The sequence below is a fragment of the Microcaecilia unicolor genome, chromosome 8, assembly GCF_901765095.1.
Source record: "Microcaecilia unicolor chromosome 8, aMicUni1.1, whole genome shotgun sequence".
In the NCBI taxonomy this organism is placed as follows: Eukaryota; Metazoa; Chordata; class Amphibia; order Gymnophiona; family Siphonopidae; genus Microcaecilia; species Microcaecilia unicolor.
This window is the reverse complement of record NC_044038.1, coordinates 143,396,515-143,423,253: the sequence shown is the minus strand read 5'-3', so window position 1 is coordinate 143,423,253 and position 26,739 is coordinate 143,396,515. Positions and strand designations below refer to the sequence as shown.

Here is a 26,739-nt window from a genome sequence, read left to right as displayed (position 1 = left end):
GTTACCCAACGCAATCAGGTTTGTCAGGATATTGACAATGAATATTCATGGACAGATTTGCATTCAGTGGAGGCAGTGCTTGTTATTAAATGCTTTGAGTCCTACTGATCTGTACATCTGTTGTGTTATTTTGGGGGTGGAAACAGTCAGGTGGGCTTATGGGAGGGAGGGAGGGAGGGAGGAGAGTACGGGAGGGGAAGGTTTATTGGGGTATGTTCTCTGTAAAAGTTCTTATTGTGCCATGTTGGAAGGTTTACTTTTTTTTTCTTGCTCTGTATGAAGATAATATCAACCAACATGTTTTGCTTTTAATAAAGATGATTAAAACATAAAAAATAAGCTTTGGATATTACTGAATTCTATTATGCTGTCTCACTGTATGTCCAGTTTTGGCACAGTATAAGCCATCACAAGAACAAAATAGAAGAAAACCAATAGACTGCATTACGGGCTTGTCTAAAGAGACGTGTGCAAATTGATAAGAAGCTGAGACAAGAGAGAAAGGGGGGGGGGGGGGTAAAAAGCCCAAACTGCTAAGACACAGAGAAGCATGAAAGCTTCAAGGACAGGCCTTAGAGCTAAGATAAAAATGTAGCCATGCATGAGACCATGATTGAACATCTGCAAGATAAACTGTGAAACTATAAACAAAGAGAATAGAAGAAAGGGGGAGTTGGAGGGGAAGGTGAAACATGCCATGTGCGAGACTGCTAAGGTAGAGCTCTCACATGGAAGTCTGAAGATAAAAAAATGCAAACCGAGCAGAAGAACTAACAATGGATAGAGGCTCAGTCTTGGTCGATGGAAAATTTACAAAGGGGGCTGTCATATGATAATTAGCAATGATGTACTGGGGGGGGGGTAAATGTGATCAATATCCAATGAGAAACTTAGGAGTAGATACCTAATGGGTTTATAATCTGTAAACATTAAGGAAGGGTGTGCCAGCTTGCTTTATTTGTTTATTTATTTATTATCTCATTTATACCCCACGTTTTCCCAACGGTATCAGGCTCAATGTGGCTTACATCACACCGCAGAGGCGAACGCCAATGTAGTAAATTAATCTAATACAATAATAAATCTACAATTGAAATAATAGGGAGGAAGGGGAAGGAATGAAAAGAACAGGGGAACCAGGGGAGGGATGGTATGTATAAAGTTGTCAGTAGATTGAAGTGTATCAGGCAGTGGAGACATATGTTGAGTCCTTGGAGTAGGCTTTTCTGAATAATATAGTCTTAAGAGATATCCTGAAACTCAGATGGTTGTGGATGATTTTTATAGTTTTTGGTAAAGAATTCCATAAATGTGAGCTTATTATAAATCCACTTTTATGTGGATTTATACTTAAGCCCGTTGCAGTTTGGGTAATGAAGATTTAGATATGAACGGGATAGTCTCAATGCATTCCTTGGTGGTAGGTTGATTAGGTTAATCATGTAGTCAGGGACTTCTCCATAGAGAATTTTGTGTACAAGTGAACAAATTTTAAAGGTGATTCGATCTTTGACAGGAAGCCAATGCAGTTTCTCACGGAGAGGTTTTGCACTTTCAAATTTGGTTTTTCCATAGATTAATCTTGACGCTGTATTTTGGGCTGTCTGCAGTTTCTTTAAAAGTTGCTCTTTACATCCTGCATACTCCATTACAATAATCCATGTGACATAAGACAATTGACTGTACTAGGTTGCGAAAAATCTCTCTCGGAAAAAAAGGCTTTATCTGTTTTAGCTTCCATAGCGAGGAGAACATCTTCTTTGTAGTTGAGTTTATTTGGTTATCAAGTGAAAGGTTGCGGTCAAGGATGACTCCTAATATTTTTAAGCTCTCTGTGATGGGAATGTTAAGGGTGGGGGTGATTAATGTTGAAGGTCTGTACTTGTTGTGTTGAGATGACACACCCATTCTTGCAAGAGTGTATTTTTGAAATAATAACTAATTAAGATTTGCTTCACCAATCTGGTTTTATAAGTTAATTTTGTATAGGTTCTCAGGTTATCTAAGGGCTGTTTATAACAAATCCATCAGGAAACAGGATATCCTCACTGAAATTTGGCCATCTGTATTGTATACTGTGTATTTATTTAATTTTTAGTGTAGAAAAATGAGCACAAAATACAGAGTTTAAAATTGCTGTTTGTACAAGCTATAATAATTTTTAAGCTGTTTTAGTGATATTCAATTGTTATTTCATGATATTTATATCACACATGGGAAGCTTTCAAATAAATTAAAAAGTTGTCCAATAAGTAAAAAAAAAAAAAAAAAAAAACCAAAAAAACAGCTTTTGTCCTCCACCTTTTAAGGCACTGCCTATCCAATTGAAACAGCTTTAGACTTTGTTACAGATGGACCAACAATTAAAAAAAACGACAATGTGGATGCAGCAGCTCATAGGTTTGCTTGCATTGTTTTGAGTGAATGAGGATGACGGCTGCGCTGGGAAGGGGAAACTTAGATTGACCTAATTGGCTTCCTTGCTTACAGTGGATTAGAGAGGCTCACTTCCACTCCTGTTTATTAAACCTCCTTGGTTAGACTATATTCTCTTCTCTCTTAATCCTTCCTTCCTTCCCTCCTTCTGTTTCCTCCTCTCTTTCCAATCCCATCCCCGCACTCTATGGTACCCGTAACTCCTTGCTCTTCTAGCCTCTAGCTCTTCTCCTCAGTAGCTTCTCTATGATCTCTGGGAGGACTTATTGCTTTACGGCTCTCAGTGCGACCTTTTCCTGATTCATTGAAGCTCCAAGATGGCGTCGGGTAGCGGGGTAGGTTTCCGAGAGTGTAGATACCGGTGGTTGATGGGTGGGAGTTGAGAAGATGTTTGATTTGTTTTCTCGGAAGTGGGCTCTCCATCGAGGTTTGGGCGTTATAACTGATCTCATCGGGATTTGCCTGCGTTGAACTGAGAAAGCTGAGAAATGACCGGCACCTGTAGGCACTAAGCCTTCCGCATTCTAGCGGTTTGGGATTGCAAAGAATAAGTAGCAGCCCCTGGGGTTCAGGCGCGGACTTTTATTCAGACCAGGACTGGGTCGAGGCGAGAGTGCAGTTGTTTATAGGCTCTAGGTAGGAGATCAAAGCTGGCACTTTTCCCAGTGACTCAAATAGTGCAGTGTCTAGGATTGAACGGGCCCCAGGTGAAGAACTTAAGAGCTCTATAGTACCAGTGGGGAGGCAGGTGTATAGTATGATATCAAAGGTAGAGATATGTAAGAGGTATTTGCTATATGTGAGATTCTGAGGTGGGGTGTTTTGTAGCTTGGGGGTACAGCAGGGGTGTGATGTGTGAGAGTATACTGTATGTGCATGGGGGATGTCAGTTGTAGGTGGGGGTTTCTGGAACAGTGATGCAGTGGAGGATGTCTGATGCAGGTTGGGTATGTGTCAGAGACTAAGAAGAAGGGTGTCAGGTGCACACTGGTGCAGCGGAGGGATCAGAAAAACAAAATAGGTGCCAGGTACATAGTGAATGTGTTTGTTGGGCTCTGTGGCATTGGCATAGAGGGGGTTTGTTTGAGATGGGTATCTAAGGAGGGTTTGAACAGGGGTTCTTAATCTTTTTTTGGTTCCTGCACTTGTACTGACAGCTACGTATGTCACTGTTAGCCGCTAACTCATGTGAGCCAGGTTTTGCAGAAAGAAAACTACAAAGTACTAAGTTGTATTGTCCTTTTGTTTTTAAATTTTCATGCAAAAATTTGATAGCCGGCTCAATTGTCCGGGTAGCAAACATTTACCCAAAAAGGCCAAAAAAAAAATGATGACAAATACTGCATGTTAATGCCTCAGTTGCTAGATCATCAGTGGTTTTCTCATGCGTATTCATTATGGGTATCCTGTAAACCTGGACAAGTTTGGGAAGTCCTGTCCTAGATAGAATATCCATGAAATACATTTATTTCGCTTGCTCATTAAATATATTTTTTCTCTCCTCTAGGGGGGTGGTACATTCTAATTGCAGTATCTGTTATTATTGCACTTAGGTTGTGGAGGAGGTTTCAAAGCTAATTGAAGTGAAAGCTCGACTTCAGTCCGATGAAGGGAAACACAAGTTTGTTCTCAAAACTCCAAAGGTACAACAGTGATCCTTAGCACAATACTATAGTCATCCCATTGTTTTTGATTTTAATCGTGCCTTGTTTCCTTCAGTACTATATGAATAATTTTTTTTCATAGTATTTGTTTTCTTTCACCTGCTGAGGAGCTATCCCACAGACAAAAACAATCTGCTTCTTTTTGGTGTTATTCTGAGACACTTTGAATAAGACACTTTCAATTTCCCTGTCTCCAGTTTTCCCTTTTCAGAGGTGTTTTTTTTTTTTTTGTTTTTACAGGTTTGTACTTGTGTTGTCCTCATTAGTACGTATTTAACTAAATATAATGTGATTGTTTAAGTAGGGTGGTCTTTCCCCCATGTTTACTACGCCACGCTAGCGGCTGTTAATGTGCTAATGCTGACACAGCCCATTCACTTAGTAAACAGGCCTTTGTGTAAAACATTGTTGAAAAATATTCCTTTGTACAGCCATAGCTGAATTTGGATGATTCAGCTGAGCTGGGTTTGGGAAGAACCACAGGATGGAGGCAAGGTTTCACTTAGCCCAGTGGACCCAGAAATTTGGCAAGGGGAGGAGGAACCAGAGCATGCTGATGGTCAAGGGAGCTAGAGCAACATCCTCCTGTGACGACAGGGTACCACATTGAGTCCTGCTTGGGCCAAGGTGTAGTAGCTGTTTCCCCTGAGAGTGGTATGCTGGGTGACTCCACTGGAGCACAAAATGAAAACCGAGCTCCACAGTTACCAGCAGTGGGGCTACAGGGTTTGCAACTCTTGGAATAAACCAGCTGTGATAACGCTGGACACCATTTGATCTGCCTTGGGTTCCCCTCCATAAGTTCTGTGCTGGATCTGTTGCTGCTTCTATGGAAACGTGCTTGGATTCTTATGCTTCTATGCTAGAAGAATTAGCATGGATCGTTTCTCAGACTAAGGTGTCCTAGACTGCTCTTATGCAGGGCAAACTGGTGATGTATAGGAATATTACAGATAAATTTACCAGACAATTTGAGGTTGCTGAATTTTTCCTATTTGTCAACAATGACTCCTTATGAATTATTTCATTGATTTTTTTTTTTTAAAGACATTTTTAAGTTTCCTGAGGCATTTCGTCTCGCACATAAAATAAATTTTTTGCTTTTAAAAAGTGTCTGATCAAAATATATGCTAGTAGAGGAAATAAATTTGAACACAATTACTAGCTAAGAGTTCCCATTTATTAGGAGACTGGCCAGTGGAATGCGAAATACAGTTCACACAGTGTACATTTCATCAGTCTATGTGCATATTGGTTTTAATTCAAAATTCACAAATGTTCCTTTGTAAAGCAGAAAAGCTACCATCTTGCTAGGGTTTTCTCTTCAGAACACATTCTTCATTGCATAAATCATTCTGTGCCCATATATTATGGTGATCTTGAGTAAGGAACAAATTTTAACTTCAGGCTAGGGCTGATTTTCTATATATTTCTAATACTACTGACTCACAAATTAACCCTTGCTTTACTTATTGTAACCCCTAAGGGGTTAAAAATTAAAGGTACCTGGGTTTTGGGAGGCAGTTTTGAGACGTTTTGGCGTGGGGGCGTTCTTCTGGGTTACTGCAGGGCTGAAGCGGCGATGTTGGACCTGCGATGTTGGCAGGAGCCATGGGGGCCGTGAGCAGGCAGGAGGGCGGTTTCACTGAGGTGACCTGTTCATTTGCGGGAAAGGAGCGGCGTCGGGGTGTGGAAGCCGGTAGTTCTGTTGGGACCGGAGCTGTAGGTTTCGGTGGCATCAGCTGTTCGTTGAAGCCAGGGCAAAGAGGGAAGCCCGAAAGAAGTTTGAAACTCTAATTGGCCCTGCGTCGGCGTCTGATGTTGGTAATGACGTCAGATGCAAGTTTCAACGCAGGGGTCAGGGAATCCCTAGCTCTTAAAGGGAACTGGCTTGTTTTAATGAATAGAGCTGGTTCCTGAAGAGGTGAGAACCTGGGGGGGTGGGGGACTAAGTTAGAAGGGAGTACTGCTCCGGTGCACTCTTCCAGTGTTTGGGGGGGGGGGGGGGGGGTTCCTCTTCTTTTCTTGTCAGACGGGGTCGGAAGCTGGCGCACGCGTCAACGAGGATTTCGGGCCGGGTGCAGAGAGGGAACACGAGCCAGATGCCGGCTCGTGCCCAAGATTAAAGGAGGATTTTCAGGATACAAGAATCCTAAGGTACCAAATAAATATGCCAGTTTTAATATAAGATAAATGTATGTTTTTATAGAATATATTTTATGACTTAGAAGGGTTGTTTTACTTTGTTTTGGAGGGTATGTTGTGTTCATGAGCTCGTGGCAGAAGCCCGAGCTTGGGGAGGGTTAAGAAAATTCTAAATGGTGAAGAAGTTCAGTTGGGAGGTAAGCACGATGCTGTGCAGGCATATGTTATTGGTCTGTGCACAGTTGTCTGGGAAAAATCTGTTCAAAACTGATTTTGAGGATTTTAAGAAGTGTTGCAGTGTGTGGAGAGGGTGATTAAGATTAATTATCTGGTTTTAAAAGCCTTCCGCGTTCTTACAGGCTTTGATAGGAGTGAATATCAGCTGTGATCTCATAAATCAAATCAAAAGACTGATGATTTGATGAGCTAAAGAATCGTCTAGTTAATAAGTGAACACCTTCAGTATTTTAAATAAAAGTGCTGACTAAGGTGCTCCTTAACTCTTATTGAAACAAATAGGATCTCTGAAGAATTCTAAAGGGAAAATGTCCCTAAATGTTTGGTAATAGCAGGATTAAATATAACAATATACTTGTATTACTCTGAATTTAGATTTCAGTGTATTTGGAATAACTGAGAGCTATTTAAAATCCTAAAAATTACATTCTCAATAATTCTGAGGCTGAAAGAGAATTATCACACACACTCCTTTTGATTAATAAAAAGGGGGAGGGAAGAGTTAGGGCTCAAGAATTATAAGTTGTTTTTTTTTTGGGGGGGGGGGGGAGCTAGTATAGGGTAACGTAGTCATTATTTGATTAATACGCCAATCACTAACAGATTTTAGGGTTTGTTGAGTTTTTTTAGTTAGAGTAGTAGGTGTCCTGGTTCCAGATGTCCTGTCTCCTGCACCCTGATTCCTGTAATCATCTTTACTTCGAATGGTACCCAACGATAAAAGAAAGGTGAAGAACAGAAGAAATAGCTAAGTTATCTGATGTTACTATACAAAAATATAAAGGACTGGTTTACAAGAGACTAGCTAGAGGAACAAGAAAAAGAACCATAATTAATACTTACCTGCTTGGTTGATGAGGAACCTGATAAGTAAATAAAAATAAAGAATCAATTCTTATAAATTAGAGGGATTTTCAAATAAATTTTTGAGGTCAAATGCATGTGTAGATATTGACGTTTGCTACTTTTAGAATATACTTATCTGATAATATATTGAAGAAGTTGTGTAACATGGGGAGTTGATGTGCTGGAAAAAAAAGTAAACATTTTAGTTAATATGTCCAGAAAGTAATATATATATATATATATATATATAACATAAATAAAAAGAAATATTTATTGAATTTCATATATAGATGTCATTTGTTATCCTGAGTGAAAAAAACAAACCTAGATTACGTTTCCCTATCTATTTTAGGATTAGACTGGTGAGGTTAGTTTTAATGGTTGTATTTCATCTCTCTCCGTTAAACGAGAGTTTACCTGAGGTATTCTACAGGGTATTGAAGGGTAAACAATCGTTCTTAGAGGTGAGGTCACATTATGGACACTGAGGTTTAAATTCACATTTATCGTGGAGTCTCTTCTAGATGTTTCCATTGATAATTTGGATGTTACTGGTTTAGATTGTTCTGTGGAGGAAGTTTCTAGGAGGACAACTGCAGGTCAATTTTGCTTTTCTTTTAGATATGGGCTCTGTTTTAAGGCTTTATTTTTGCTTTGCTAGTGGGGAAAATTCAAATTTTCCCCGATGTCTCAGACTCTGTTGCGAAGAAAAGAGTTCCTGGCTATGTAACTGGAGGTTATTTCTTTGCGAACTAGAATTTTTTTGATTTCTATGTAAATATATAATCTGATTTGAAAATCAGTGGTATATTTTTAATGTACCCTCCCAGTTAAGATTCTCTAGGATAGTCTAGGTAGAATTGTTTCTGTATAATTTATATTCTGCTCTCCTTATTATCCACTGTCTCCATGTGGATTGCTTTTGGGGATTGCTTTTTTTTTTTTTTCCTCCTTCAAAATAATTTGATGTATTTTATTTTCTTTCAAATATGATTAAAAAAAAAATCCTTCCATTATGCATCTTCCCACTATTCTGGGACTTGTGGAACTAGTTATGTTCATCTACCAGCAGGTGGAGATAGAAAATACTGAGAAACTGGGATAGATGGCTGAGGACATATGACACAGCTCATTAGTATCTCCAGCAGGTGAATGAACATGCTATTCAGCCTGTGTTTCTGAGTTCTTTGTTCCTGGTCCAGTGGCTGGTCCCCAGTTGAGCCTGGTGGTTCTGATATTGCAGAGTCATATCTGGTGGTGCCAAATCCCTGTCTCTGGTGCTTCGTGGAGCCTCCCCCCGCCTCCTTTCCATTATCTCCCTTCTTTCTGTCCCTTGCCTAATCAGTAACCTTAACAAAAAAGGATTGCAGGCACTATAAATTGTTCTGGAGGGTGTGTAATGTCTACTCAAGGCTAGGATTGTAGTGAGAGGGAGCTGGAGAGAGCTGGCAGTGGTAAGTGTATCTTCATCGTCTCAGAACTGCATTTGTTTGGGGGGGGGGGAGGGGGGGGGGAAGAGACCTTGGCCCTAGGTTCCTGTAAGACCACATTGGGTGTGAAGCAGCATTTGCTTAATGGTGGCTCCTGCGGAAGGAGTTAAGTGATGTTCCTGCGTCTTTGGCCCGCTGCACAGTGTGCAAGCCAGTAAATCTGAGGGTTCTCCGAGGACAAGCAGGCTGCTTGTTCTCACGACTGGGTTGACGTCCACGGCAGCCCCCACCAACCGGAACAAAAACTTCGCGGGCGGTCCCGCACGCAGGGCACGCCCACCGCGCATGCGCGGCCGTCTTCCCGCCCGTGCGCGACCGTTCCTGCTCAGTTTTTTTCGATTCCGCGCTGAGGAGAGACATGTTACCGTCTCTCTCTTGGTCAGCCCTGGAAACCGGAATTTTCTCTTTGTTCGCGCTTCTATTCTTTTCTTTTCTTTATTTCCAAAAAAAAAAAAAAAAGAGTTTTGTTTGTCCCCTCGTCGTCTTAGCGCAGGGGTGCTTCGTTGCGGCCTTGTGGCCACTCGATCGTTTCTTTTTCGGGTGTGCTTTTCACCGCCACCATCGACGACTTTGACTTCGCCGACACGATTTTTCCGTCGATGTCCTCGAAGGTCCCGAGTGGATTCAAGAAGTGTGGTCGGTGCGGCCGGCACATCTCGCAAACCGATACTCACGCTTGGTGCCTCCAGTGCCTTGGCCCGGAGCATAATACCAAGACGTGCACCTTGTGTCTCGGATTGCGAAAGCGGACACAGGTGGCGAGGCAAGTTCGTCGGGACCAACTTTTTAGAACTTGCGACGGCATCGGTGTCGACGGCCGGGACTTCGGTACCGATGTTGGTGAAATCGACACCGACGATGGCATCGACCCCAGGAGCACAGGTACTGTTGGCCCACCGGACCTCTGGCGACGGCGGGGGTGAGTGGCCGCGCGGGCTGTCGGCCCCGGCCACTCCCTCTACTCGGGGCCATCGGGAACGAACCCTGTCAGACCCGATCCCTCGAGGCCGGGGGGGTTCTACCTCCTCTTCATCTCTGCCACCGAGCGTCGATGATGGGCACCGAAAGAAAACAAAGAAACATCGGCATCGGTCGCCCACGGCTCACGGGACTGCTAGTTCTGGCGCCTCCAGAGATGGATCGACACCGAGGAAATGGCAGTGCCGAGAGGAGCGTTCCCCCTCGGTCGAAAAGGTGTCGCTGCGTCAGTCCATGGGTGCTTCGGTACCGTCTCCTGGACCCGAGCAGCTTCTGGCACCGGCACCCACTCCGGCCCCCCTGCCTTTCCCGACAGCGGGCTTCGATGAGTGCCTCCGAGCCATCCTTCCAGGGATTCTGGAAGGGCTGATGCGCCAGGCCTTGCCAGCTCCGGGGGTGCTTGCGCCCCCAGCGCCGTTGATGGAGGCGCCGGCGTGCTCCAGCCCGATGCCGAGGCCTCCGACACTGACGCCGCTTGCGGTACCGGTGTCGACCGCCACGCAGGTGGAATCCCCGTCGACGTCGATGGAGGGAGCTTCATCCCCGCCGGCGCGGGAGTCCACCGCTCGACGCCACCATCGAGGACGTGGTTCCTCGCAGTCGAGACGGGCCCGGTTCAGGTCTGAGCTGCAAGAGCTCATGTCCGACACCGAGGAAGAGGCCTCATGGGGGGAGGAGGAGGACCCCAGATATTTCTCCTCAGAGGAGACTGAGGGCCTTCCCTCCGACCCCACTCCTTCACCGGAGAGGAAGCTCTCGCCCCCTGAGAGCCTCTCCTTTGCCTCCTTTGTCAGGGATATGTCTATATGCATTCCCTTCCCCGTGGTCTCTGTGGATGAGCCAAGGGCTGAGATGCTCGAGGTCCTTGACTATCCATCACCACCTAGAGAGTCTTCCACGGTACCGTTGCACAATGTCCTCAAGGAGACACTCCTTCGGAACTGGCAGAAGCCATTATCTAACCCCACCATTCCCAAGAAAGCGGAGTCCCAATACAGAATCCACTCTGACCCGGAGTTAATGCGGCTCCAATTGCCTCATGACTCGGCGGTCGTGGACTCTGCTCTCAAGAGGGCACGGAGTTCGAGGGATACCGCCTCGGCGCCCCCTGGGCGGGAGTCTCGCACTCTGGACTCGTTTGGGAGGAAGGCCTACCAATCTTCCATGCTCGTGACCCGCATCCAGTCGTACCAGCTCTACACGAGCATTCACATGCGGAACAATGTGAAGCAACTGGCGGACCTGGTCGATAAGCTCCCTCCAGAGCAGTCCAGGCCTTTTCAGGAGGCGGTCAGGCAGCTGAAGGCGTGTAGAAAGTTCCTGTCCAGGGGTATATATGACACCTGTGATGTGGCATCTCGAGCTGCGGCCCAAGGTATAGTGATGCGTAGACTCTCCTGGCTGCGTGCCTCTGACCTGGACAACCGCACCCAGCAACGACTGGCGGATGTCCCTTGCCGGGGGATAACATTTTTGGCTAGAAGGTCGAGCAGTTGGTGGACCAACTACACCAGCGGGAAACCGCCCTCGACAAGCTCTCCCACCGGGCGCCTTCAGCATCCACCTCTACAGGTGGACGTTTTTCCTGGGCCCGGCAGGCTGCTCCCTACGCCTACAGCAAGCGTAGGTACACCCAGCCGGCCCGAAGGCCTCCTCAAGCACAGGGGCAGTCCCAGCGCGCTCGCTTCCGTCAACAGCGTGCGCCTAAGCAGCCCCCTGCGCATCCACAGCAAAAGCCGGGGACGGGCTTTTGACTGGATCCATGGGAACATAGCCGTCAAAGTGTCCGTACTGGACGGCCTGCCGGTTGGGGGGAGGTTGAAAGCTTTTCACCAAAGGTGGCCTCTGATAATCTCCGACCAGTGGGTTCTCCAAATAGTGCGGTGCGGATACGCCCTGAATTTGGCCTCCACTCCACCAAATTGCCCACCGGGAGCTCAGTCCTTCAGCTCCCATCACAAGCAGGTACTTGTAGAGGAACTCTCCGCCCTTCTCAGCGCCAATGCGGTCGAGCCTGTACCACCCGGGCAGGAAGGGCAGGGATTCTATTCCAGGTACTTCCTTGTGGAAAAGAAAACAGGGGGGATGCGTCCCCATCCTAGACCTGAGAGGCCTGAACAAATACCTGGTCAAAGAGAAGTTCAGGATGCTTTCCTTGGGCACCCTTCTCCCCATGATTCAGAAAGACGATTGGCTATGCTCCCTGGATTTAAAGGACGCTTATACTCACATCCCGATACTGCCAGCTCACAGACAGTATCTCAGATTCCGCCTGGGGACACGGCACTTTCAGTATTGTGTGCTGCCCTTTGGGCTCGCCTCTGCCCCACGGGTGTTCACGAAGTGCCTCGTGGTGGTCGCAGCGTATCTACACAAGCTGGGAGTGCACGTGTTCCCATATCTCGACGATTGGCTGGTCAAGAACACCTCGGAGGCAGGGGCTCTCCGATCCATGCAGTGCACTATTCACCTCCTGGAGCTGCTGGGGTTTGTGATAAATTACCCAAAGTCCCATCTCCAGCCAGTCCAATCTCTGGTATTCATAGGAGCTCTGCTGAATTCACAGACGGCTCAGGCCTTTCTTCCCAAAGCGAGGGCCCACAACCTCCTGTCCCTCGCTTCCCAGACCAGAGCGTCTCAGCAGGTCACAGCTCGGCAGATGTTGAGACTCCTAGGTCATATGGCCTCTACAGTTCATGTGACTCCCATGGCTCGTCTTCACATGAGATCTGCTCAATGGACCCTAGCTTCCCAGTGGTGTCAAGCCACCGGGAATCTAGAAGATGTCATCCGCCTGTCCCTCAGTTGTCGCAATTCGCTGCACTGGTGGACACTTCGGACCAATTTGACCCTGGGACATCCATTCCAAATTCCGCAGCCCACGAAAGTGCTGACGACGGATGCATCTCGCCTGGGGTGGGGAGCTCATGTCGATGGGCTTCACACCCAGGGACTGTGGTCCCTCCAGGAACAGGATCTTCAGATCAACCTCCTGGAGCTCCGAGCGGTCTGGAACGCACTGAAGGCCTTCAGAGACCAGCTGTCCTGTCAAATTATCCAAATTTGGACAGACAATCAGGTTGCAATGTATTATATCAACAAGCAGGGGGGCACCGCATCTCGCCCCCTGTGTCAGGAAACCGTCGGGATGTGGCGTTGGGCCTGCCAGTTCGGCATGCTTCTTCAAGCCACATACCTGGCAGGTGTAAACAACAGTCTGGCCGACAGACTGAGCAGAGTCATGCAACCGCACGAGTGGTCGCTCCATTCCAGAGTGGTACGCAAGATTTTCCGAGAGTGGGGCACTCCCTCGGTGGACCTTTTCGCCTCTCAGACCAACCACAAGCTGCCTCTGTTCTGTTCCAGACTACAGGCACGCGGCAGACTAGCGTCGGATGCCTTTCTCCTCCATTGGGGGACCGGCCTCCTGTATGCTTATGCTCCCATACCTTTGGTGGGGAAGACCTTACTGAAGCTCAAGCAAGACCACGGCACCATGATTCTGATAGTGCCCTTTTGGCCCGTCAGATCTGGTTCCCTCTACTTCTGGAGTTGTCCTCTGAAGAACCGTGGAGATTGGAGTGTTTTCCGACTCTCATTTCGCAGAACGACGGAGCGCTTCTGCACCCCAACCTTCAGTCTCTGGCTCTCACGGCCTGGATGTTGAGGGCGTAGACTTTGCTTTGTTGGGTCTGTCGGAGGGTGTCTCCCGTGTCTTGCTTGCCTCTAGAAAGGATTCCACTAAAAAGAGTTACTTTTTCAAGTGGAGGAGGTTTGTCGTTTGGTGTGAGAGCAAGGCCCTAGAACCTCGTTCTTGTCCTGCACAGAACCTGCTTGAATACCTTCTGCACTTATCAGAGTCTGGCCTCAAGACCAACTTAGTAAGGAATCACCTTAGTGCGATTAGTGCTTACCATCATCGTGTAGAGAGTAAAGCCATCTCTGGAGAGCCTTTAGTCGTTCGATTCATGAGAGGCTTGCTTTTGTCAAGGCCCCCTGTCAAGCCTCCTGCAGTGTCATGGGATCTCAACGTCGTCCTCACCCAGCTGATGAAACCTCCTTTTGAGCCACTGAATTCCTGCCATCTGAAGTACTTGACCTGGAAGGTCATTTTCTTGGTGGCAGTTACTTCAGCTCGTAGAGTCAGTGAGCTGCAGGCCCTGGTAGCTCATGCTCCTTATACCAAATTTCATCATAAGAGAGTAGTACTCCGCACTCACCCTAAGTTCCTGCCAAAGGTGGTGTCGGAGTTCCATCTTAACCAGTCAATTGTCTTGCCAACATTCTGTCCCAGACCGCATACCCGCCCTGCTGAGCGTCAGTTGCACACATTGGACTGCAAGCGAGCGTTGGCCTTCTATTTGGAGCGGACACAGCCCCACAAACAGTCCGCCCAATTGTTTGTTTCTTTCGACCCCAATAGGAAAGGGGTCGCTGTCGGGAAACGCACCATCTCCAATTGGCTAGCAGATTGCATTTCCTTCACTTACGCCCAGGCTGGGCTGGCTCTTGAGGGTCATGTCACGGCTCATAGTGTTAGAGCCATGGCAGCGTCGGTGGCCCACTTGAAGTCAGCCACTATTGAAGAGATTTGCAAAGCTGCGACGTGGTCATCGGTCCACACATTCACATCTTATTACTGCCTACAGCAGGATACCCGATGCAACAGTCGGTTCGGGCAGTCGGTGCTGCAGAATCTGTTTGGGGTTTGAATCCAACTCCACCCTCCAGGACCCAAATTTATTCTGGTAAGGCTGCACTCTCAGTTAGTTGTTCTTCGTAGGTCAATTTCTGTTATGCCCTCGCCGTTGCGAGGTTCAATTGACCTGGGTTCTAGTTTTGAGTGAGCCTGAAAGCTAGGGATACCCCAGTCGTGAGAACAAGCAGCCTGCTTGTCCTCGGAGAAAGCGAATGATACATATCTGTAGCAGGTGTTCTCCAAGGACAGCAGGCTGATTGTTCTCACCTACTCTCCCTCCTCCCCTTTGGAGTTGTGTTTTACTCATTCCTTTGCTTGTCATTCAACTGAGCGGGAACGGTCGCACACGGGCGGGAAGACATGCGCGGTGGGCGTGCCCTGCATGCGGGACCGCCCGCGAAGTTTTTGTTCCGGTTGGTGGGGGCTGCCGTGGATGTCAACCCAGTCGTGTGAACAAATCAGCCTGCTGTCCTCGGAGAACACCTGCTACAGGTATGTATCATTCGCTATGCGGTAGGTTTTGCCAGCAGTATCTCTGTTTTGGAGTGTGTGCAGCATCAGCGGGCGGTGCCAGCAGCTTGGGCTCCCTGCGTCATAAGCCACGTAGTTCCCCTCAGGAAACTGTGGGAACAACCATCATTTTGGAGGGTGAGGCAGGCAATGGAGCACTAGGTCTGGCCTTTCCATCCATGTTTCTGCCTTAATGACCAGCAGGAATTTCCAGGGGCTGTTTTCACCTGAATTTGTGTTACTGCTTCATCAGGCCTATTTGCTGAAGCAGGAGCAGGTGGAGAACCCTTCAACTGGTGTGCCAGTGGCCCCCTCTGCTCCCAAGAGGTCCTGTTGAGACTTAAAGGAGGTGACTGAAGTGGGTTTTTCCTAATTCTTTTCCTGTGGTGGACATAGCCTTTTCAGAGAAACCCTCCATGAGAGAGGTTTTGGAGGAAGGGGTGCTCCCTCTTGTGGAAAGGGATAATCAGAGTAATGAAGCTGTTTCACAAGGAGGTGTTGAGTTCTTGATTTTGGAGGCACTAGCAACTCTCCATCAAGGAACCATCTACAGTGTTGTCAGGGGGACAGTCATCATCTGTTATGAAGGGCCTTTGGGGCCTCTCTAAAACTTTCCCATGCATCCTGATATTCAGGATTTGATTACAGCAGAATAAGTCTCCCCAGACACAGTTCTTAAGGTGGGAAGGGCCATTTCATGCCTTTATCCCCTTGTGCCTAAGGTAAAATTGAATCTGCACCTACCTAAAGAGGATTCCTTGCTTACAGTGGTGACGAAGAAGACTACCCTGCCTGTGGGGAGGCATTGCCCTGAAGGATCTGCTCGAGAATGCTTTGAAACAGGAGTTTGAGGTGGCCGCCCTGGATCTGTTTGCAGCTGCTTGTGGCAAGGGCATGCCTAAAGTGGCATCAGAAGTCCAGGCCACAGAAAAGCTCCCATGCTACCCACTTAGAGGATGGTTTGGCTTACTTGGCAGATGCAGTTTGCAATATGCTTGTCGCCATGGTTAAGAAGCACGTCTTTGGCAGTCACTGCGCATAGGCAACTCTTTTTAATTTGTGTGTTAATAAAATGGGTATAATACATCAGAGGGAGATACAATACTTCTATGTTGATGATACTGTATTGTTTCCATTACTTACAGTGTTAGCTGCAGTGACAAAGCTAATAACACCTTTTTTGAGATCTTTGACTGGATAACACAGCATTCTATAAAAATAAAACAAATACCCTTTAGATGGGATCCCTTATTGTGGAAGTGCTAAATAAAATTAACTTATTTGGTGCCCAAGTGTTGATTAGAACTGTACATATTAATAATCTTAATAAAGCTTCTTTGAAGCTGAAATTATTTTACAGATTGAAATATTTTTTTAGACGTGCAGTATTTAGAGCTTGTGATCCAATCATCTAGTCTTTCATTACTGGATTATTGTAATATATGTTTACTATGTGAAACAATTACAAAGATTAGAGATGGTACAAAATGTGGCTGCCAAATTGATACTAGAAAGTAGGAGATCTGTTCACGCCACACTTCCCCTTCTGCACTTAACTTTCTATTGCCCATAGCTCCTGTGAGGAAATAAATAAATAACATACCCTTTATCACTCAATTAATCATGATTACAAATTTTGATCGAAATGCAGCCCTAAAAAAAAATTAAAGAATAAAAAGTAATGAAAACATAAGAAATACAAGATGAAGATCGACAATCTAAAACAGAAAAGCAAGCCTTGTCCAAGCCATGATTGAATTTAAAGTGCTCACTCTCCTTTTTAAGATTCTATATGGGCTGTGTCCATTACCTAGTAAGTTTGGTGTCTGTGTACCATCCAATACAGCATTTACAATCCTTGCAAGAACTGCAGTTGATTAGGCATACTTACACACCTTTGGCTTAATGAGCACATGAAATAAAATACTGTTTGGCAAGGGCACTGAGCTTAATGAATTATTCCAGCCATATATAAGGGAACTAAGTTATATGCAGTTTAGATGATATTTAAAAACCTGGTTATTCCAAAAATATTTATTGCATTATTGATGTATAATTGTGTTCTTTGTTATATTTTAATTTGTCATTTTACGATTTATATGTATTTGTATACTGAATCTTTATTGTGACCCACTTTGAATGTGATGGTTAAGCAGGCTATAAGCATTAGAATTAAATTAAGAGAGCAGCAGGAGAAGGCAGAGCAAAAAAGCAAATAGATTTCTCTGGTGTCTAAATATTTTGCCACACCTGTCTATGAGTGGGGTATGATACAGATCTATGAATTATCTAAACATAAGGCATTGAAGGTAAGCATTTTGCAGTGGAAACAAATTTCTGAAGCAGGGCTGGCAAGACAAGCCTGGAAAAAGACACTCGGCAGTAGCACAGAAGCATTTCTACGTGGAAAAAGTGGTGGCTGCATAGAACAATCTCCCAGTGAAGGTTGTAAATACCAAAAATGGTGTAATTCAAGAAAACCTAGGACAAGTGCATGTATTCCTTTGTGAAGGTAAAGTCAAGGACAAAGTGCTAAGTTATTGCAGTGGGTAGGGAATATGGACAGATTAGATAAGCTGGAGCCCTTATCTGCCTTCAGATTTGTTTCTATACTAACATTTTGCACTAGAGATGATTCTTAACCAAAGCAGTAAGTAATGTGTTATTTACTAACAGCCTACGCAACGGCTTTTATCAAAGTGGTCTTCATTAATTTTTAAGCTGGGGCCACTTTAGATTCTAATGAACTGAAGGAGAGCCACCAAATATCTTCCCATGCAGGGCCACGACACTGCTGACCAGTGTGTGTCAATGACATCCATCCCCACCAGCCCACCTTCAAACTTCATTGGAGAGTGATATTCTCAAGTATTACCAAATGCATTCTCTTGTCTGATGAGAAGTGCCTTGACCTTCAAGCATACAGCTCTTCTCCCCATCCACTTTCCTTTTTCTGTTCTGAGCCTGTGTAGAGAGGCAGAATAGCTGGGGGAAAAAAGACAATGGGGTGCCATTTGACGGCCTTGCATTGAAAAATACTGCTTTATTGTGTTATCTACCATAGGACCCATTTTATACAGATACTAGTAAGAAATGCCCGTTTGTGGCAAAAATGAAACGGGCGCTAGCAGGGTAATCCCCCCCCCCGTCCTCCCTCCCGAGTTGCATACACCCCCTCCGTGCTTCCGTTCCGAGTTGCACACCTCTCCTCTTCGTCCCTTCGTCCCTCAGTGACGTGGTTGCGAGGGCCGCCCCGCCCTCAACGTCATCGCGTTTTGACGCGAGGGCCGCCCCGCCCTCAACATCATCGCGTTTTGACGCGAGGGCGGAGCTACAGTGACTGGAGCCTGCAGGCCAAACCGGATATCTCGGGCGCCTCAAGTTTCCGGCTTGAGGCTTCAAAGTGCCTTTTATATATAGAGATGTGCTAATGTAGTGTTTCCCAAGTCGGTCCTGGAGTAAACCTTTGCCAGTCAGGTTTTCAGGATATTTGCATATTCATTGTGGATATCCTGAAATTCTGACTGGCAAGGCGGTATTCCAGGACCAACTTGGGAAACACTGTGCTAATGGTTTTTAGCATAAGCTGTTAGTAAATGATCCCCTTAATGACAGTAGTGTTGTTGTTTTTCAATACAGACTCCTGGCCACTTGTATGTGAACCAGCATAATCGCCCCCAAAGATTTATATTACGTTTGTAAATGTATTCTGAGTTCCTTCAAAGCCTCATAATTGTTTCTTTTCTGTATTTTGTATTTTTTTTTGTTTTATGTACTGTCTTGGTAAGGTGTATGCAAATTGTCATGCCAGTAACATTTCTTGGACCTAAACCTGTTTTTGCTTTGGTTGCAGGGCACCAGGGACTACAACCCCAAGCAGATGGCAATACGTGAGAAAGTCTTCAACACCATTATAGGTTGTTTTAAGCGTCATGGAGCAGAAACCATTGACACCCCTGTGTTTGAGCTGAAGGTGAGGTACTTGTCCTGGAAACATGGCATATTGATATGCTGCTGGAGGATACAGTCCTTGGGTGAAAATGTGAACTAAAACAGATGATATTAGGCACCTGTTTAGTAGAATGAGATGGAGAGAGTGAAGCATCCTGTCATATAATGCAATAAAGTAGGGGCTTCCAGGGATCTGTGCTGACCAGGGTTATCACCATCTGAGATACAGCACTTCTTCAGCTGAGATGACTACTACTACTATTTAGCATTTCTATAGCGCTACAAGGCATACGCAGCGCTACACAAACATAGAAGAAAGACAGTCCCTGCTCAAATAGCTTACAATCTAATAGACAAAAAATAAAGTAAGCAAATCACTGTGCTAGAGGTACAATCACCACTTTCAATTCAGAACTGTAATGGGGCAGGAGTGTCTAGGATTGCTTCTGCCCGCCCTACCCTAGACCACCAGACCATCTTTAAGTTAGGGCCAGGGGTGGGAGTCTTTGGTAGGGGGATGGATGCTATTAGGGAGGAGCTTTTGGGAGAGGGTGCACTTGGGGAGGGGAGTCAGCAAAATTACCGCCCCCCGATATTTATTTATTTGTTACATTTGTATCCCATCTATTTGCAGGCTCAATGTGGCTTACATAGTACCGTAAAGGTGTTCGCCAATTTCGGTATGAACAAATACAAAGTAATGATGTGGTAGAATAAGGTTCATGTGTAACAGACACATTAGGGAATCGTAAAGAGGAAGAGTTATTTTATGTCCATTACGAGCTATGGTTTCGTTGTGTTGCAGGGTTCAGGCATTTAAGTTGGGTCGGTAGGGTATGTCATGACTTTTGAGGCTTGATAACTAGAGGCCCCAATATCTTGGAGTATAACCTTGGCACACCAATCACCCGAAGTCTCAATTATTTTTTATGAAGTCTCTTTTATTGAGTAAATCACAGATAATTTACTCACAGATAGATGTTCAGAGGTGCTCCTCCAGGACACAGAGACTCCTTAATCTGAGAGCTGTTGGGGGTGGAGATCTGAAGAGAGGTAGATATATTGCAGGGGGAGAAGGATAGTTGAACAGGTAGAAATGGTCCAAAGCTGGGTGACTGGAATGTGCAATATCTCATTAGAGAGGAGATATTTTCAAGGTAAAAAAAACAGGTTCGTTACAGGGAGTTTCAGCAGGACAGAGCTGTCTGGAATAAGATGGTACATGCTCCATGTCTCTGGCTAGGTGGTCGGAAAGCCTCATGGCTGCAGGGACAAAGAGGTGTTGAGGCTTCACGTGGGTTCAGGGAGGAGCAGATAGAGACCAATGGGGACAGAGCCAGCCATCGGGTAGCAAGGGGTGGTCCTAGAGGACGGCTCTCGATTGGAGGGAAAGGTCATACCTGGCTGACCTCCCAGGACAGAGATAGTGAGAATGACCAGGAAATGATAGCAGGAAAACAAAAGAACCAAGCTTGGCAGAGAGAGAGAAGAGGTCTGTGCAGCCTCACAACCAGTGGTAACAGTTCTTACACAGCCAAGCAAGTGTGGTTGCACTGCCTGTGAACTACATTACCCACAGTGCATTGCTCATGTATCTTTGCAGTGAGAAACTGCAGCAATGATAGTCCTTAGAACTGAGAATAACAGTAAAAGTATTACACACATTTTAGGATCACGTAAACTAGTGTGAGGCTGTCGGAGGACAGAACAGGGTATGCCTTTTTGAACAGGTTAGTTTTTAGTGATTTCCTGAAGTTTAGGTGGTAATGCGTTCCATAGTTGTGTGCTTATGTAGGAAAAGCTGGATGCATAAGTTGATTCATATTTGTGTCCTTTGCAGCTTGGGTAGTGGAGATTTAGGTATGTTCGTGTTGATCCTGTTGTGTTTCTGGTTGGTAGGTCTTTGAGGTCTGTCATGTATCCCGGGACTTCGCCGTAGCCGTAGATAATTTTATGAACCAGGGTGCAGATTTTGAAAGCAATACGTTCTTTGATTGGAAGCCAGTGCAGTTTTTCTCAGAGGGGTTTGGCGCTTTCGAATCACGTTTTTCCAAATATAAGCCTGGCTGCCGTGTTTTGAGCAGTCTGAAGTTTTTTTATGATTTGTTCTTTTCATCCTGCATAAATTCCATTGCAGTAGTCTACATGGCTTAGTACCAGTGATTGTATCAAGTTGAGAAATGTTTCCCTCGGGAAGAATGGTTTCACGCGTTTGAGTTTCCACATTGAGTGGAACATTTTCTTTGTTGTAGATTTCGCTTGGTTCTCTAATGTGAGGTTACGGTCGATTGTGACGCCGAGAATTTTCAGGCTATCTGAGATAGGGAGGTTGTAATCTGGGGTGTTTATGTGTATGGGTTTGTTCGTATTGTATTGGGATGAGGGGGTGAGACCGTGTGTTTTTTCTGTGTTGAGTTTTAGTTGAAATGCATTTGCCCATGAATTCATGATATTCAAGCTGAGCTTGATTTCGTTGGTGATTTCTGTTAGATCATGTTTGTAAGGAATGTATATTGTGACATCGTCTGCATAGATGAAAGGGTTAATTACTTGGCTAGTGGGGTCATCGTTAGGTTGAAAAGGATCGGTGATAGTGGTGATCCTTGAGGTACTCCACAGTCTGCTTTCCACGGTGATGATATGTTTGAGCTTGATTTTACTTGATATGTTCTAGTGGTTAGGAAACCCTTGATCCAACTGAGTATATTGCCGCCAATCCCGAAGTAATCTAGGAGTCTTAGTAGTATTTTATGGTTTGTCATGTCGAACGCACTAGACGTGTCAAATTGGAGGAGAAGTATTCTTTTACCTGTTGCTATTTCCTGCTTGAATTTGGCTAGGAGAGTAATTAGTACTGTTTCGGTGCTATGGAGGGGGCGAAATCCTGATTGTGATTCATGTAATATTGTGAATTTGTTTATATAATCAGTAAGTTGTTTGGTTACCATGCTTTCCATCAGTTTGACTACCAGTGGGATAGATGCTACTGGGCGGTAGTTTTTTTTTTTTTTTCTTACATTTGTACCCTGCGCTTTCCCACTCATAGCAGGCTCAATGCGGCTTACATATTATATGGGTCATTTTTTATGTGAATAAACATTTTTCTTGGTATCCTCACTCATTCTCCTCACTTTTTTGTTTCATATCTCACGTTCCGTGAGGGATTTTACCTCCTTTTTGTTTTTTCCTCTGCTTACATATTATATACAGATACTTATTTGTACCTGGGGCAATGGAGGGTTAAGTGACTTGCCCAGAGTCACAAGGAGCTGCCTGTGCCTGCAGTGGGAATCGAACCCAGTTCCCCAGGACCAAAGTCCACCACTCTAACCACTAGGCCACTTAGTGATTTTTTTTTTTTTTTTTCTTGGTATCTTTTGGTATTGGGGTGAGTAGGATGTTGCCATTTTCCGTAGGGAAGAGACCTTGTTGAAGCATGTAGTTTAAGTGGGATGTGAGGTCTGCTATGAAGCGGTGGGTGGCAGATTTTATCAGGTAGCTGGGTCAGGTATCCAATTTACAGTAAGTGTTGGAGAACCTATTAATCGCCTTAGTAACTTTCGGCGGTGAGGAGAGCGAAGTTTGACCAGGTTCGGTCCGCTGGGTATTCACCAGGGGTTGGGTCCAAACCATTGATGAAGTTTTCAAGGTAGCGTGTTACATAGGTTTGCAATTTTTTCATTGAAGTATTTAGCAAGGTTGTCAGCAGATGGGATGTCTGTGTTGGTTGTGGTGACCGAGGTGATGTCTAGTAGTTCATGAGTTAGTATAATTTCTTCTTGTCTTTGTAATCTGGCCCTATTTTAGTTTTATAGTATGACCTTTTGGTCTGTCTTATTGCGTATTTGTATTTTCTTTGTATTTGTTTCCATGCGTTGAGTATGTGTTCATTTTTTATTTTTTTCCAAGCTCATTCGAGTTTCCTGGATTGTGTTTTTATTTTTTTCAGTTCTTCGTTGAACCACGGTATCGGGTTATGCCTATGTGAGGATCTTGTTCGTAAGGGTGCTATTTCGTCCAGTATGCTTCTGCATCTTTCATCCCATTCTGAGAGGTAGTGTATGGAGTCCGTTTGTGCTGTCCATTCGTTATTGTATATCTGTTGCCAGAATGTTTCCGGGTCTATTTGGCCTCTTGTGCTGTAGGTTGTGTGTTGTTGTATACGGTGTGAACCCTTTTTCCGCCATTTTAGGGATAGGTTTAGTTTGCAGTGGTTAGTCCACGGTGTTTCTATCCATTTAATTTCTGTTATTATTAGGTTCTGGTCTGTGGACAGTTTGTGTGAGATGAGGTCGAGTGTGTGCCCTTTGACATGGGTTGCTTTCATGTGTGGCCATTTGAGATCCCATAAGTGGAGAAATTCCTTGCAATCTCGTGCGTTGGTAGAGTTTGGGGTCTTCTAGGTGAAGGTTAATGTCTCCTAATACTAGTATGTTGGAGTTGGTTACTCAAGTGTTTGAAATGAGGTCCATGAAGTTTGGCTTTCGTTCCAATTACCTGGTGGTCTATAAAACAAGACACAGGTTAAGTGATCAAGCAAGGTTTTGTGATGGATTCTGATTGAAGCAGTTTCAAGTTGGGTTGTTATGGACTCAGCAGTGGTTTCGGTGGTAAAGTGGGATCAATAGATTAGTGCTATGCATCCGCCTCTTTTTTCCTTTCTGGTCCAGTGAGTGATTTGTATCCTGGAGGGCATAGGTTTAGGATTAAAGGGTCCTCTTGATCATGGATCCAGGTTTCATTGATGTAGATCAAGGTTTTCTGACATGATCCTGTCAGTGACTATTGTTGTTTTGTTTACTACGGATCTGGCGTTGATGTAACCCACTTGAAATTTTTAGTATGGGTCTTTTCTGTTTGGTGTTATGTGAATTTTTGTTAGTTGTCGTTTCTTTGTTATTGTGGGTTTATGACCTTTCTTTCCCTTCTGTTGAGGTTGTCCGCATGTTGGTGTTCTTCCTTTGTTTGGGTTGTTGTCAGTTTGATGAGGTGTGGTGTATCTGATCAGTCTTTGATGATTATGTAGTGTGGGTATGATGTTACTTTCTGCGAGTGGGGTGGTTAGTGTTAGGTGGATCAGAGATAAGGAGTAGATTGCTAGGAGTAGTTTGACGGTATTCATTATGGTATCAATTCACTTTGGGCTGCTAGTAGGCCATGTTTGAAAGGGTGCGTGATAGGACTCTGTTCTTTGTGATGGAATCTTGTGTTCTGGATTTGTGTGTTTTATGTATTTTCGGCTTGCCTTTGAGCTATTGAGTTCGGTAGTTGCTCCGGGTCCTGTATAATGTTAGTGGTCAGAGGAGGTGGGAGGGGGAGGAATAGTTTTGAGGTAGGGTTCTCTTTAATTTGTCTCCTGTTAGCTGGTTGCTTCCACTGTAAAGTGTCAGTATCTTGAAGTAATCCTTGGCGTACCAGAACTACCACTACTATTTAACATTTCTAAAGCGCTACCAGGGTTACGCAGCGCTGTACAATCTTAACAAAGAAGGACAGTCCCTGCTCAAAGGAGCTTACAATCTAAAGGACAAAAAAGTGCAGTCAATCAAATTGGGGGCAGTCTAGATTTCCTGGATAGAGGTACAATGGTTAGGTGCCGAAAGCGACATTGAAGAGGTGGGCTTTGAGCAAGGATTTGAAGATGGGCAGGGAGGGGGCTTGGGGTATGGGCTCAGGGAGTTTATTCCAAGCATAGGGTGAGGCGAGGCAGAAAGGGCGGAGCCTGGAGTTGGCAGTGGTGGAGAAGGGTACTGAGAGGAGGGATTTGTCCTGTGAGCGGAGGTTACGGTTAGGAGCGCAAGGGGAGATGAGGGTAGAGAGGTAATGAGGGGCTGCAGATCGAGTGCATTTGTAGGTTAGTAGGAGAAGCTTGAACGGTATGCGGTACCTGATCGGAAGCCAGTGAAGTGACTTGAGGAGAGGGGTGATATGAGCATATCGGTCTAGGCGGAAGATAAGACAGGCAGCAGAGTTCTGAACGGATTGAAGGGGGATAGATGGTTAAGTGGGAGGCCATAGAGGAGTAGGTTGCAGTAGTCAAGGCGAGAGGTGATGAGAGTTTGGGTGGTGTGCTCGGAGAGGAAGGGGCGAATTTTGCTGATGTTATAGAGAAAGAAGCGACAGGTCTTGGCTGTCTGCTGGATATGGGCAGAGAAGGAGAGGGAGGAGTCGAAGATGACTCCGAGGTTGCGGGCAGATGAGACAGGGAGGATGAGGGTGTTGTCAACTGAAATAGAGAGTGGAGGGAGAAGAGAAGTGGGTTTGGGTGGAAAGACAATGAGCTCGGTCTTGGCCATGTTCAGTTTCAGGTGGCGGTTGGATAAGCAGGCTGATACTTTGGCCTGGGTTTCCGCAGTGATTTCTGGTGTGGAGAGGTAAAGCTGGTTGTCGTCAGCATAAAGATGGTATTGGAAACCATGAGATGAGATCAGTGAGCCCAGGGAAGAGGTGTAGATTGAAAAAAGAAGGGGTCCAAGGACAGATCCCTGAGGAACTCCAACAGAGAGCGGGATGGGGGTGGAGGAAGATCCATGAGAATGTACTCTGAAGGTACGGTGGGAGAGATAAGAGGAGAACCAGGAGAGGACAGAGCCCTGGAACCCAAATGAGGATAGTGCAGCAAGAAGTAAATTATGATTCACAGTGTCAAAAACGGCGGATAGATCGAGGAGGATGAGGATGGAGTAGTGACCTTTGGATTTGGCAAGGAACAGGTCATTACAGACTTTAGTGAGTGCCGTTTCTGTCGAGTGTAGAGGACGAAAACCGGATTGAAGTGGATCGAAGATGGCATGAGAGGAGAGAAAATCAAGGCAGCGGCTGTGAACGGCGCGTTCAAGTATCTTGGAGAGGAAGGGTAGGAGGGAGATGGGGTGGTAGTTGGAAGGACAGGTACAGTCTAGTGATGGTTTTTTGAGAAGTAGTGTGACTACAGCATGCTTGAAGGTGTCAGGGACAGTTGAAGTGGAGAGAGAGAGAGGTTGAGGATATGACAGATGGGGGGGTGACAGTAGGAGAGATGGTGTTCAGTAAGTTGGTGGGGATGGGATCAGAGGAACAGGTGGTTCATTTTGAGGAGGAAAGAAGGTGGGCGGTTTCCTCCTCGGTGATATCAGGAAAAGAGCAGAAGGAGGCCTGGGTTGGTTGCTTGAGGGAGTGGGTTAAAGGGTGAAGAGGAGGAGGTGGCTTGGTAGTGAATTCAAGGTTGATCTTCTGCACCTTGTCACGGAAGTAGTCAGCTAGTGATTGAGGAGAGAGTGAGGGAGGGGTGGGAGCAGAGGGCACTTTGAGAAGGAAGTTAAGGGTGGCGAAGAGACAACGAGGTTTGGAGCCGAGAGAATTAGTCAATTGGGTGTAATAGTCCTGTTTGGCAAGGAATAGGGAGGACTGGAAGGAGGATAGCATAAATTTGTAATGAATGAAGTCGGTATGGGTGCGAGATTTCCTCCAGAGGCGTTCGGCAGATCGGGCACAGGAGCGAAAGTATCGGATGCAAGGGGTCAGCCAGGGCTGGGGATTAGTACGCCTTGTGGGACGGGAGATGGATGGTGCAAGTGTGCCAGAGCAGTGGAGAGAGTGGCATTGTAAGCGGAGACAGCCTTGTCGACAGACTCGGAGGACATGATGGAAGGGAGGAGATTAGAGATACAAGAGGATAAGGTGGGAGGGTCGACAGCCTGGAGATTCCTGAAAGTAGTGGTTAGTGTTGGGCGGGACTGAGGGGGAGGGTGATGAAGTGTGAAGGTGATCAGGTGATGATCTGAGAGAGGAAGAGCAGAGGCGC

At 45.6% G+C, this 26,739-nt stretch overlaps 1 protein-coding gene across 1 annotated transcript in view; it reads left to right on the top strand.

Moving 5' to 3' along the window:
* Positions 1–2,689: 2,689 nt before the first annotated feature.
* Positions 2,690–26,739, top strand: part of HARS1 (histidyl-tRNA synthetase 1) — a 116,731-nt gene continuing 92,681 nt past the window's right edge. Inside the window, exons 1-3 of the mRNA XM_030211774.1 lie at positions 2,690–2,771; positions 3,990–4,079; positions 18,859–18,978. Coding sequence (XP_030067634.1) covers positions 2,754–2,771; positions 3,990–4,079; positions 18,859–18,978 — 228 coding nt within the window. The 5' untranslated portion in view covers positions 2,690–2,753. The remainder of the gene's footprint in view (positions 2,772–3,989; positions 4,080–18,858; positions 18,979–26,739) is intronic.